At 44.7% G+C, this 11,926-nt stretch overlaps 1 protein-coding gene across 1 annotated transcript; it reads left to right on the top strand.

Annotated features, from left to right (window-relative positions):
- The first annotated feature begins 388 nt into the window (after positions 1-388).
- On the top strand, positions 389-11,926 carry PHTF1 (putative homeodomain transcription factor 1). Its single transcript, XM_088538923.1, has 18 exons — positions 389-477; positions 549-605; positions 673-742; positions 1,055-1,213; positions 2,436-2,595; positions 3,413-3,538; positions 4,198-4,357; positions 5,396-5,569; positions 5,653-5,730; positions 6,407-6,616; positions 6,963-7,091; positions 7,544-7,816; positions 8,388-8,519; positions 9,087-9,173; positions 9,464-9,619; positions 10,023-10,118; positions 10,887-11,012; positions 11,798-11,926. The coding sequence occupies exons 1-18, from the start codon at positions 433-435 to the stop codon at positions 11,816-11,818; spliced, it is 2,259 nt and encodes a 752-aa protein (XP_088395049.1). The 5' UTR covers positions 389-432; the 3' UTR covers positions 11,819-11,926.

Raw genomic sequence — 11,926 nt, 5'->3', positions numbered from 1 at the left:
GCTGACTGTACAAGAGTGTCAAATGTTAAGCTATTTCTTTGTAAAATAGTCAAACGGAATGCATAGAATTTTTTCCTGTAAAGTATTTTTTTAATAAACAAAGTCTGATTTTTGTCCTTTACCTGAGCCCTGGATGTTGCTGTCGGGAAGAGGCCGGGGTCCCGGTGCCGCTCCTGGTCCCGCTGCGCGTGCCGGGCTCCCGGGGCAGCGCTGGGTTCCGCCGCGCGCGGCGCTGCTCTGATGCTGCGCGCTCGGCATTCGTCTGGCGCTGCCTTGGCGGGAGGGGGACGGGCCCAGTCAGGTGGAGCAGTCGAGCGCCGCGCCCCGGCGTCTCCAGGGTAACAGCGGGCGCCGGGCCGCGCCGCGCCGCGCCGCGCTGGAGGGGGCCGGGGCCGGGGCCGGGGCCGGGGCCGCGCTCGCCTGTCGCGCCCCATGGCCTCCCACGACAGCGACGCCATCTCCTGGTACCAGAAGAAGGTGAGTGGCGGCGGCCCCGGGGGTGGCGGCGGCCGCAGCGGCCCCGCGCTCACTGCCCACTCTCCCCGCAGGTGGGCGCCTACGACCAGCAGATATGGGAGAAGTCCCTCGAACAGACCGAGATGAAGGTAACGGCGGTGCGCGGCGCGCGGCCCGCGCCCCCCTGCTCCTTACCGCTTCTTGTCCGCCTCGCAGGGCCTCAAGAGCAAGCCGAAAAAGAAGGGCCACATCCAGCCCGACCTCATCGACGTCGACCTCATTCGAGGTGAGCGAGCCCGGCTGCTGAGGGGGCCGGGGCGGGAGCAGGGTCCGCCCGTGCAGAGCGGGGATCTCGGGGCGGCCCTGGCGCCTGGCGGATGGGAAGCGATTCGGCAGGAGCGCCGCGGGCCGGGGAGGGGCGGCCCAGGCTGGGCGCGGGGCGCGGGCTGTGCTGCGCGAGGAGCCCGGGCCCGCGAGCTCTCCTCCTCTGCGGAGCTTAAACGTGTCCTGCTTGGGGGGGCACGAGAGAAGGGGGCAGGGGTGAGGACATTCGTGCTCTTCATCAGTAACGACCCGTATGTTTGCTTTTAATTCAAAGGCTCCACGTTTGCCAAAGCCAAGCCTGAAATTCCGTGGACATCCCTAACCAGGAAAGGAATTGTGAGAGTTGTGTTTTTTCCATTGTTCAGCCAATGGTGGATACAGGTTACCTCCCAGCGTATTTTTATGTGGCTTCTGGTGCTCTACCTTATGCAAGGTAAGGAGAGGGAGCATCTGTGCCATAGGCTTTCTTTTGTGAGGAACGTAAATCCTTAAGCAGTGTGATAAGGATTGATCTGAAATGCTCGTGTCTGAGCATGGGCTGCTGGCAAGGCTTTGCCTTGTGTGCTTGTGTGTGCTTGTGTGGGCTCCGCGGTCACCTTTTCTAAGGTGATTACATTGCCTCCTGTGCTGTGTTTGCTCTGTGGTGTCTTGTCCATGGGGCTTGATCTCATTTAATTCACAAATGCTGTCTGTGTGTGTGACCTTGAACCAGCTATGTAATCAGGAGTGCTCTAAGGGTTGGTCTCGCTGTGAAGTTACGATGATATTTCATTGATGTGTGTAAGGCACTGGAAAAGAGAGAGTAATCACCTGGATAAAACAAGTTTCCAATTTTCATTTGTTGGACTGGGTCTGGGACTGCTTCAGACAGCTTGTTTGTACCTACAGCTGCATCCATACTGTAGGTGCCTTGCTTGAGTTCCTGAGGTGGATTTTATGTAGAACAGTTAAGTGAATAGTCTTTGATTGGCGTGGTTCCAGAACTGACTGGAAAATTCAATTTTATTTCTTCCTGGTCTTAAAAATATGTGGATTTAGGCAGCCTCTTTTTCAACCTTAACGTTTTTATCAATTAAATCTCTGCAGAATGTGTCCCTGTAGTTCTGGTAGAATTATATGCCTGATTCTTTATGCCGTGACTAAACCCCTTTTCTCTGAGGTGTTCTCTCAGCTTTCTTTGTCTCACAGTCCTGTGTTTATTCTGTGGACACATTTTCTACCTCCCTAATGCATAAGGGAGGCTGTTTAGCAAAGGTGCTTTCTGTTGCTGTGTACAGGAACAAATGTGCTGTATTGTGACAATTTATAGCTCAGGATTCTTGTGTGTCAGCTTGGTTCTGTCATTATTGTTCTCTGATTTGGAATTTTGGTCTGCTGAAGGTTATGAGTTGCTTTATCACAGAACACCATTTAAAGCAGCTTTTTTTTTTTTAATGTTATTTTCTTCTTTGTGCCTTTGCATCCTGTGCTTTGGTAAATTTATAGCCCGCTCCACAGAATAAGCAATTCCTGTGCAAAAATGCCTCACAAGATGTTTAGTATCAGAATTTGGAGAAAGAATAAAACAGAGTAAAAATAAACAGTGAAGACAGAAGAAAGAAGTAGGTGAGCTGCCAATGTAACCTTTGTGCTTGATACAATTTTCTCTTTTTCAGTGATAGCAGTTGCGCTGTATTTCACGATGCCTGTTGTGAGTGCGAGTGAAGTCATGGGACCAATGTGCCTTATGCTGCTCATGGGGACTGTTCACTGCCAGATAGTGTCCACACAGATGAACAGACCCGTGGGGACCAACGGGCTCAGCAGGCGGCGGAGGTAGGAGTGCTGCCCAGCTCCTTTGTTGGCATCAAAGCATGTAGCAGATAGAAGATGGTGCATGAATGTATTCTATTTTTATATAAATACATTATTTAACTATAAATGTGAAAATGAGCATTTTTGATCTGACTTGCTCACAACCTGGACAGGTGCTGCAAATTTGCTGATTACAGACCATTATAGCTCTGCTTTAGTTTGCACTTGGACAAAGTAGCTTCTAAAGTAGATTTGCAATCCAGGTCCTTTTGTGGCCAGAGGAAGGCATTGTGCATTGTCAGGCATCCTCCAGGAGTTTGCTTTGCAAAGCAAATTGGAATTCTGCTTTGGCATGACTGCCAAATTGGAATTGGAAATTGCTGACGTGTTTTGATAAGAGGCAAATGATGACAGAAATGACTTCATTGCTGGTAGACTCATTGCTGGGAACATCTCTTTTTGTGCGTGTGGAAGATGTTACAGTTCATCTGTTAGATATTTAACTTTTAGTTGTCTGACTCGGTGCAGATGCTGATAATGTGTTGAACCCAGGATGGCGAGTGTGGGTATGACCTTGACTCTGTTAGATTTCTGCTAAAGAAAGTGTTCAGATTTTGTCTGTTGTGTCCTTTTTCAATTCATTTACTAGTGATGTTGATGTCCTGTAGGTTTATGCATAATTTAGGTTAATGCTAGTAAAATTTACTTTATTATGTATGGAAATGAGCCTTCTATGTGCATGACTCATTTAAAATAGCATCTACAGACTGTTTAAATCTGAATCAGATTTTTTAAGAAAGACCTAAAAGTTTGTTTTGTTTTGTTTTTTTTAAATCAGGAAATTGCGCAAATCTGTGGGTGTTGATGGGAACAGTTGGTCTTCTCCTGACAAAGCCAGTAAAGAAGAGCAATCAGAATCTGCATCCACTTTTGACAATTTATTTGGCATGCTTTTCCGAAGGAGGTCTGGGATCTTTACTGGGTTTGGTCTGTTTGTAATGTCAGTGGGCAAACAACATCTCAAACAATATCTCAAAACTGCAGACAAAATGTGTATTGTCACTAATGTCACTAAAGTCTGTCAGTTAGTTTCTTTCAAACTAAAAGTATTGTTACTGTGGGAGGAGACTATTTCCTCCTGAATCTTAAGTCTGTCGTTAATATGAGATTGGAACAAATCTCATGTTTTTTTTTTTTTTCTGAAAGTAATTCAGGAAGAAGTAGGGTAAATAGTTGTGATATTATTTAAATGTATTCCACTGGTTTCTCAGTTGAGTTTCTTGACGAATTCTAAACTGACAGGACCTTTCTTTTGATGCAAACATTCTGTCGTCTTAAGTTGCTTTTTGTTAGTTTTTCAAAATTACAATAAGAAAATATTTTCTTCTGCGTTTAGCAGTTTTAGGGCACTTGCAGGGTAATAACAGGAACCAGCTTGTGAGAAGCAGATCGTGGCCCTTTTTATTAAAGGGACATCGAAGTGTCTGACAGCGAAGTACAATTCAGTAGTCCCTCAGTTATTGCTTAGTGTAGGACCTGCATCACAACTGAAAGAGACCCTGGTGTCATTGCCAAAGATCTTGTATCTGCCATTAAAGTATGTAATTGTATTTTCTCTCACAGAATCAGAAGAGTAAAGCTGGTAGCTGAAAAGGGGACTGAGACAGAAAATGATGCAAGTGCTGTGAGTAATGGCATTAAACACAGACACGCCAGATCGGAACACAGGCTGCTGCCCTTCAAAGAGAAAAATAAACTTTCAGATGGGGAAGAGAGTCATCAGGTACTAGCAGGAAAATCCACTTCAAATGGCTAATTTCAGTATAGTCTCTCTGTGTTGAAAAGTTTGTTGCTACTGGATTGATCTCATCCAAGACACTTTCTTTCTCTACATATTTTTGCTTACAAATAGAAAACCTAAAAACCCTTTCTACTCCTCAAGCTGACATGGTGCTAATGCTGAACTCTCAACACATTTTCGTGTGTGTGTTACAACTGTCAAGTATATTAAACATAGGCAATCCTAAATATCTGTTATATTGAATAGCTTGTTTAGCTGTAGAGACATCAGGTCTGAAGCTGTTCAGTTAAGGAAAACTGCTGGTAATGATAAAAAATAAATAAGCAGATACTCAAAAGCATTTATGCAAGCAGTCCCCTTATGTTCCTGGGGCAGGCATGAAGATAAAGACTGAAGCATCCCCTCAGGGAGAGGGAGGGACTGAGCTCAAGCACTGTGACTTCTGCAAAAACTTGAAAATGTTAAGCTTTGTGGAGCTGTTATTTCTGAGGCTCCTCTGGAGTTAGAGGGTGTCACCTCCCATCTGAAGAGCTGAGAGGAGGATGTGTGCTGAGCAGCAGGGTGCCCTACCCTGCAACTCATCTGTTTCTAGGCATTTGGGAAGAAGAGAGGTGCAGGGGGACATGTGCCATAATTCAGGGCCTGCTGGGCAACAACTTGTAGATGTGGCAGTCCTTTTGGACTTGGAGCTGCTGGTAAGACACAGCCCCAAGAGCGGTCCCCTCCACCTCAATCTCACCCTTTCGTGCCCATTGTCCCCTAAGCCCAACCCAAGATCCGCTCCCATTCCTGCTGCAGCAAGGCAGGGGCAGGGACAGAGCGCTGTATTTTGTGCCACTGCCATGCTGCCAACCTGGCTTCGTTTCTGTGCCTCGTGGAGTGTCCCCTTCGCCTGGCTCCGACAGGGAGCTGGAGGCTGTTGTCGATGCAGGGATCCTAGCAGGGTACCAGCAGTGCTGGCCTGGGACCTCTGCGGTCAGGCAGCTCAGCGTGCTCGTATTTTGGCTGCTGTTTTTCCAGAATGAGTGCACCAATGCAGGTGGTATTTCTGATGAGCTTTCAAGTGAGGAGGATGCTGAGGCCATGGCACAAAGGAGTGTGTTACACCAGAGTGTGGATGGGGCCTCCAGTGACAATAGCTATGAAGATAATAAGAAGAGACCCGTTGTTTCGCTGAACCAGGCTGTTTCACAGGTACTCGTGATGAATTAATATAGTTTCCCACCCACTATCATGCTATGGATAGTGAGCTGATATTTTTATTTATTTTTTGGCAGGTCAAACAAGCTCTTAAAGGCGCCAGAGACTCTGACAGTGTCGTGGAATCTGAACTAGAGTCCACCCTATACAGTCAGGTATGGGCTTGATGCAAGAGGTGTGGGGTCACTGAGCCTGTGCAGTGCCAGAAAAGCCCCCCAGCTAAGATAAACACCATTAAATGACAGCGTTTCAGCATCTTTGCCTCCCTGCCTGTTTGCAGCTTTGTGAATCTATTTTGTTTAACCCCAAAAAATTGTTCCACCAGCAGCAGCAATGTGATCCCAGTTGCCTGTAATTGCTTATGTTGAAGGTTTATAGTTTGTGAAGCAGCACTGTACAGCAGCTTTTATACTAACCTTTTGTTTTGCAATGAAGAAATGAATCTAAATCTTTTATTGATACCTAAATGCTTTCACTTTATCCTTTTCCTTATTCTCCCTCCCCTGCTACTCCCATCACTGAAAAATAAAATATACACCAATAGCAATAAAATGCACTCATAAAAAGCTTATGTAAGTAAAGTCTTTAAGTTTATGTAAAAAGCATCTGAATGACTAAGTCAATTTTTAGTTTTCAAAGTTGGAAATAGGGATGGGGGTAACTGCTGTTTCTGTGTAACTTCCTACATGGAACTACTAGTTACAAAAGTGTCACTGTGTGGTATTGCTGTCAACAAAGCCCACATCGGCTTAGATCAGGTAGCTGTGAGCCAACTTAGCTGCTGGTTGGAGGCATGGGATGTGGCTGTGGGAATGTTTTCCTGTCTTCAAGGACTCAAGGTCCTGCATCAGTACAGGATCTCGGAGCTGCAGCCTGACCCGGAGAGACTCTGAGAGCACCCGCCACGACTCTGAGACCGAGGACATGCTGTGGGACGACCTGCTGCACGGGCCCGAGTGCCGCTCCTCCTGCACCAGCGACAGCGAGGAAGTGACCGTGAGAGGGGCGAGGCGGGACGCGAAGGAAGATGTTTTCCAGCAGGTTGGCTCATCCACAGTAGCACAGGAAACTGTCCGAGATTTTCTTCTCTAATTTTCCCTGCCCTCCCCCCCGCCCAGTGTAGTATTGTACCTGCCCACATAATATGAAAAATTGGTCTAATGTGGCTGTAATGCGAACTACCAAGCACTTGATGACCCCCCCTTCTGTCAGCTGAGGGAGAATGAGCTGAGCAACAGTAATGAACCCTCACTACCCAGGTATTTGGACAACTGATAATCCTGAAATGAAGTAGTTCACTCAATCTGGAATCGCTTTTGCAACCTGACCTAGGCAAATGGGCAGCAATACATCATTATGTCTGTTGCATTTTTTTTCTCTTTTATAGAACCATTTGTTTTGGCTGCAGAATACAAGTCCAGCATCTGCAAAAGTGAGTGCACTGATCTGGGAAGGAAATGAGTGTAAGAAGGTGGACATGTCCGTGCTGGAGATCAGTGGGATTATCATGAGCAGGGTAAGGACTGCAAACCTCTCCTTCTCGCACTTAGAAACAAAACAAAGCACAATCCTCCCTCCTCCCCCCAAACTGAAACTAGCTATACCTGCAAATATGAAGTGCAGTATAAAGTTGCAACCTGTCCCTCAAAACTGCACCTGGCTTGGAAAGTCTTACGTAGTAATTACATGTGCAAAACACAGGGAAGTTCTCAAAGGTGCTCTGAGTCTAAAGAGCACAGGTGTTGTTGGCTGTATGTCTGCAATGTGCTGATTTTTTTTGGCGGGGTGGTGAGGTCGTTTGTTGTCTGCAATAGGAGAGATTTTTTTTTTATGCTGTGTCCATGGGCGGTGGTGCTAGAGGGGCTGATGCTGCAGTGATTTAATGCTGCCACAGCAGCCTGCCTTTCCCTTGATACACAGTTTTTTTTTTTTTTTTTTTTTTTTTGTTGATTTGTTCCTGCTCATCAGGTTAATGCCTACCAGCAGGGAGCAGGGTACCAAATGCTGGGCAACATCATCACCATTGGATTAGCATTCCTACCATTCCTCTACAGACTGTTTCGCACAGATAACCTGGAGCAGCTGTGCTCCATTTCTGTAAAGGAGCTTTTGCACATCTTTTGTGGTGCACCTGCTAGCATTCCTGTCATTGTTTTGTCTGCTATCAACTTCCTTGAGCGACTTTGCTTAACCTGGATGTTTTTCTTCATGATGTGTGTTGCTGAGAGAACATACAAACAGGTATGTCTGCACCGTTGCCTTTCCCGAACCCTGCTGAGATCCTTCTGCCTTTCAGTAGAGGCTTTGGTAGGCCAAAGCCCCAGCTGGCAAATGTGCTAGAAGTTTAGGTAGGTGAGGCTGCTAAGATTCCTTGTCATTAACAACATCTTGAAGTGGCAGTCTGCATGGAAGTGACAGGGTGCAAGAAGATGACAACACCTACAGTTTCCTATTTAAAGATGGAGAATGTGCTGTTTACATCGCATCTCCCTCAGTGGGCAATAACTTTGTCGAAGTGGCTGTGGATATTGCATGTTAGGAAGGGGGTGTCATTTATTGGGTTAGTGAGAGCGTTATGGTTCAGCTGCCACAACAGCAGGTCTATCTCTGCCACACACAACCTGAGCACCATTAGTCACCTGGGCGGGGGGGGGGGGGGGGGGGGGGTGCCTAAAGGGTCCAAATAGGTTTTTCCAGTGTGTCATTTTCTGCCATTGTTACCAGTTATCCCCAAATTTCTTTTTCTTTCCTTTTTTTTTTTTTTTTTTTTTTACATTTTAAACTAATTTATTTATTTTTTTTTAATTTGCAGAGGTTTTTGTTTGCCAAACTTTTTAGTCATATTACATCTGCTCGGAAAGCCAGGAAATATGAAATTCCTCATTTCAGACTCAAGAAGGTAGAAAACATTAAGATCTGGTTATCCCTTCGTTCTTATCTAAAGGTGAGTTCTGATCTAAGACGGGTATATTTATTATAGTGGATATAAATTAGGTCCCTAGCACTTTAGTCACTATTTTTCTGGCATTTTGGACATCAGTGGTTGAATATTTAAACAATTATGACCATGCCTATTCAGCCTGGAGAAGAGAAGGCTGAGAGGGGATCTAATCAGTGTATATAAATACCTCAAGGGAGGGAGTGCAGAGGACGGGGATGGTCTCTTTTCAGTGGTGGCTACTGATAGGACTAGAGGAAATGGCCGGAAACTGAAACACCAAAAATTCCATAGGAACTTAAGGAAAAATTTCTTAACAGTGAGGGTGACAGAGCACTGGCTGCCCAGAGAGGTTGTGGAGTCTCCTTCTCTGGAGATCTTCAAAACCCGCTTGGATGCAGTCCTGTGCCACGTGCTCTAGGTGACCCTGCATGTGCAGGGGTTGGACTAGATGATCTCTAGAGGTCCCTTCCAACCCTAAGGATTCTGTGATTCTATGATTTGTGGAGAGCATTGTCATTGCAGCTGTAATAGGATGGAGTTTAGATCTAATCAGCATCACTGTTTCTGCAGCGGCGAGGCCCCCAGCGATCTGTGGATGTTGTCGTATCCTCAGTCTTTTTACTGGCACTTTCAATTGCTTTTATATGCTGTGCACAGGTAAGCTTTTTCATGTTCTTTTTCTTTTAAATAAGTAGGAAATTTCCTACAACTGGGGAAAGCAAAGCAAAGTTCAAGGTAAAAGCAGATTAGAAACAGGTCCTTTTATTTTAACCTAGGTCCAAGAATGAATTACAACTCCTGGGGTGGGGCGGGGGGGGGTGGAATCTCAGGCAGTAGTTGTAGAGCAGAGCTATCTGTGCGCAAGAAGAATAAGGGTGAGGCTTTTGCCTCACACCAGAGAACCAGCATGTTACTCTTTATTGACATTGGCTCTTTTTTTAACACAGGTTCTTAAGGGTCACAAGACATTTCTGAATGCAGCTTACAACTGGGAGTTCCTGATCTGGGAGGCAGCACTTCTTCTCTTTCTATTGCGCCTGGCATCCTTGGGCTCTGAAACCAACAAGAAATACAGTAATATTTCAATCCTGCTCACTGAGCAGGTATTTCTGTTTAGCTCATTCCCCTTTGTCTTTTTGGCTTGTTTGGATATAATTATTGCTCAACTCATATTAAAAGACACTGGAATCAAATTGTAAAATTTATAAACTTGTGCTGTGCAGTACTAAAGGGGAACACTCTACAGCAGCAGAGAAGTTATTAAACACTTGAGTAGATTCAAATTCCAAAATTCTAGAATGTTTTTGACTTTAGGTTAAGAATATCTGTGTAATTTGGAAAAAGCATGTGTGACCACTATTCAATTCTGTCTGTAAATGCATCTCTTGAGTGGCAGCTGAGTACAAAAATGGCTGTAATTTCCTTCAGTTAGAAATGAGTTGGGGGTGGTGAGAAGAGGGCTAAAACTAGACTGTTAGCATTGACTGTAACGTCTGTCTGTTGCAGATAAATTTATATCTAAAGATGGAGAAGAAGCCGAACAAGAAAGAACAGCTGTCACTAGTAAACAATGTCTTAAAACTATCTACGAAACTACTGAAGGTAAGTTCCTCTCCTTAAAACACACAGTTGCTCAATTTAATGGGAACAATGACTAATGTTACTATTATATGGCTTTGCTCTTCCTCGTTCTGGTCTCTCCTGTTTAGGTAGGTAAGTTTTCACAAAGGAAATTATTTTATTATTATTATTACTATTATTTTTAACTGTTTCTATAACCATGGCCTAACATCTAGCACCACATGACCTGTGAGCTAATTGGTGCTGTGCACATTTGATTCATAGCAGCCTACTGGAATTCAGGTCAGCTGGGAAACTGGTCATTAAGAGCACAACGCACGTCTTATTTCTTGAAGTAAGAACTTACTACTTTTCCATGAGGAAAGTAATTTACTTTTCCATGGGGAAACCCATTATTGACAGTAGCAAGTAGGTATTTGGAAAAGAAAGAGCATAGTCTAGGTCAACAGAATAGGGAAATTATACAGCTTGTTATATCAAGCATTTTATATCAAGCCTATATTTTGCTGCTTCCATTTCTACAACATAGACTTCAAATTTGGGATGGCTGTTAAAAAAAAAAAAAGAAATCCTTGAGCTGGAACACACAAGGTAATTATAGTGGGAGATTCAGCCCTCCCTGCCCCCCAGGTTTAAAGCAGGATATAGCTGCAGGCCGTGATTAGCAAAATCTGGCAGAATAAACAGTATTAAGTTAAAAGCCAGAAGAACATCAGCCACTTCTGGTAGGGACTAATTTTAACTGTTTTTTTTTTTTTTTTTTTAATTCCCCCTTCTCATGGACTTCAGGAATTAGATACACCATTCAGGCTGTATGGACTAACCATGAATCCGTTGATCTACAACATAACACGTGTTGTGATACTTTCTGCTGTCTCAGGTGTTATAAGTGATCTTCTAGGATTCAATATCAGGGTAAGTACAGCCACCTCATCTAACAAGAAACACGTTGTACTTTTGTGGCAGGGCCAGCAGCCTCGCATTAGCCCCCATCCCTGCAGGGCAGAACAGGCCCTGCTAGATGAAGCCCCATCTCCAGGAGCCAGGTGGTTGGGGAGGGACAGGCCTGTCTTAAACTGCAGCCTTGTTAGAGTCTTTAGTGCCCACTCAAAGCCAGAGGTTGGAATCCCTGAGCTCTCTTCCTTTAGGATAGACAATCCTGCTGTCTCACTTTTAGACCGGTGCTCACTGAGCACTAAGTGCAGAAGCAACTTGTCTGTAGCTGTAAAGTTCCCTGCACACTGTCCCAACCCCGCTTCCTTATACAGAACCTTTTCCCTTCTGCACACATTTTCCCGTGCTCAGAACATGAGTGTCACTTCTAGTCCCTCTCTCTCTAACCACAGAACGGAGTCAGGAAAAAACCCTCTTCACCGACTGCTACTGTTATTCTCAGGTTGCCTTCTGAAATACAGGAGAAAAAAAAAAAAAAAAAAAAACAACAAACACGCTTGTCTCCTTCCACATCAGTGTGAATTTAACTGTTATGGATTTGGTACAGCATTATGAACAATATTGAAAATAATTCAAAACCAAAACAGGTTTGTCCTTTAAAAAACAAATGCCTGGGCATATCAGAACTGCTTAAACTGACAAACCAGTTTGAAAAGTGGCGATTTAGACATTTCTTCTACAACGGTAAAAATAACCAAAGATCAGCATCTGTCAGCCCAGTACTCCCTCTCAATTTGTCTTTTCAGTTATGGAAAATTAAACCATGAACTGATCAACATCAGCATCAGAAAGACAAGACCAGAGGATAACCAATTGCTTGGGCAAAAGGCAGATATGCTCAAATTATGGAAATCTGTAATTACGACTTCTTCAGC

Source organism: Tinamus guttatus, unplaced genomic scaffold (genome assembly GCF_059628265.1).
Source record: "Tinamus guttatus ecotype Peru unplaced genomic scaffold, ASM5962826v1 Tinamus_guttatus_pri_ptg001272l, whole genome shotgun sequence".
NCBI lineage: Eukaryota > Metazoa > Chordata > Aves > Tinamiformes > Tinamidae > Tinamus > Tinamus guttatus.
This window is presented reverse-complemented; position numbering and strand designations above follow the sequence as displayed.

Coding starts and splice junctions, on each gene's coding strand:
- PHTF1 (XM_088538923.1), top strand. CDS start 433: ATGGCCTCCCACGACAGCGACGCCATCTCCTGGTACCAGAAGAAG. Junction 5,570..5,652: donor TGAACCAGGCTGTTTCACAG/GTACTCGTGATG, acceptor ATTTTTTGGCAG/GTCAAACAAGCTCTTAAAGG. Junction 11,013..11,797: donor TTCTAGGATTCAATATCAGG/GTAAGTACAGCC, acceptor TTGTCTTTTCAG/TTATGGAAAATTAAACCATG.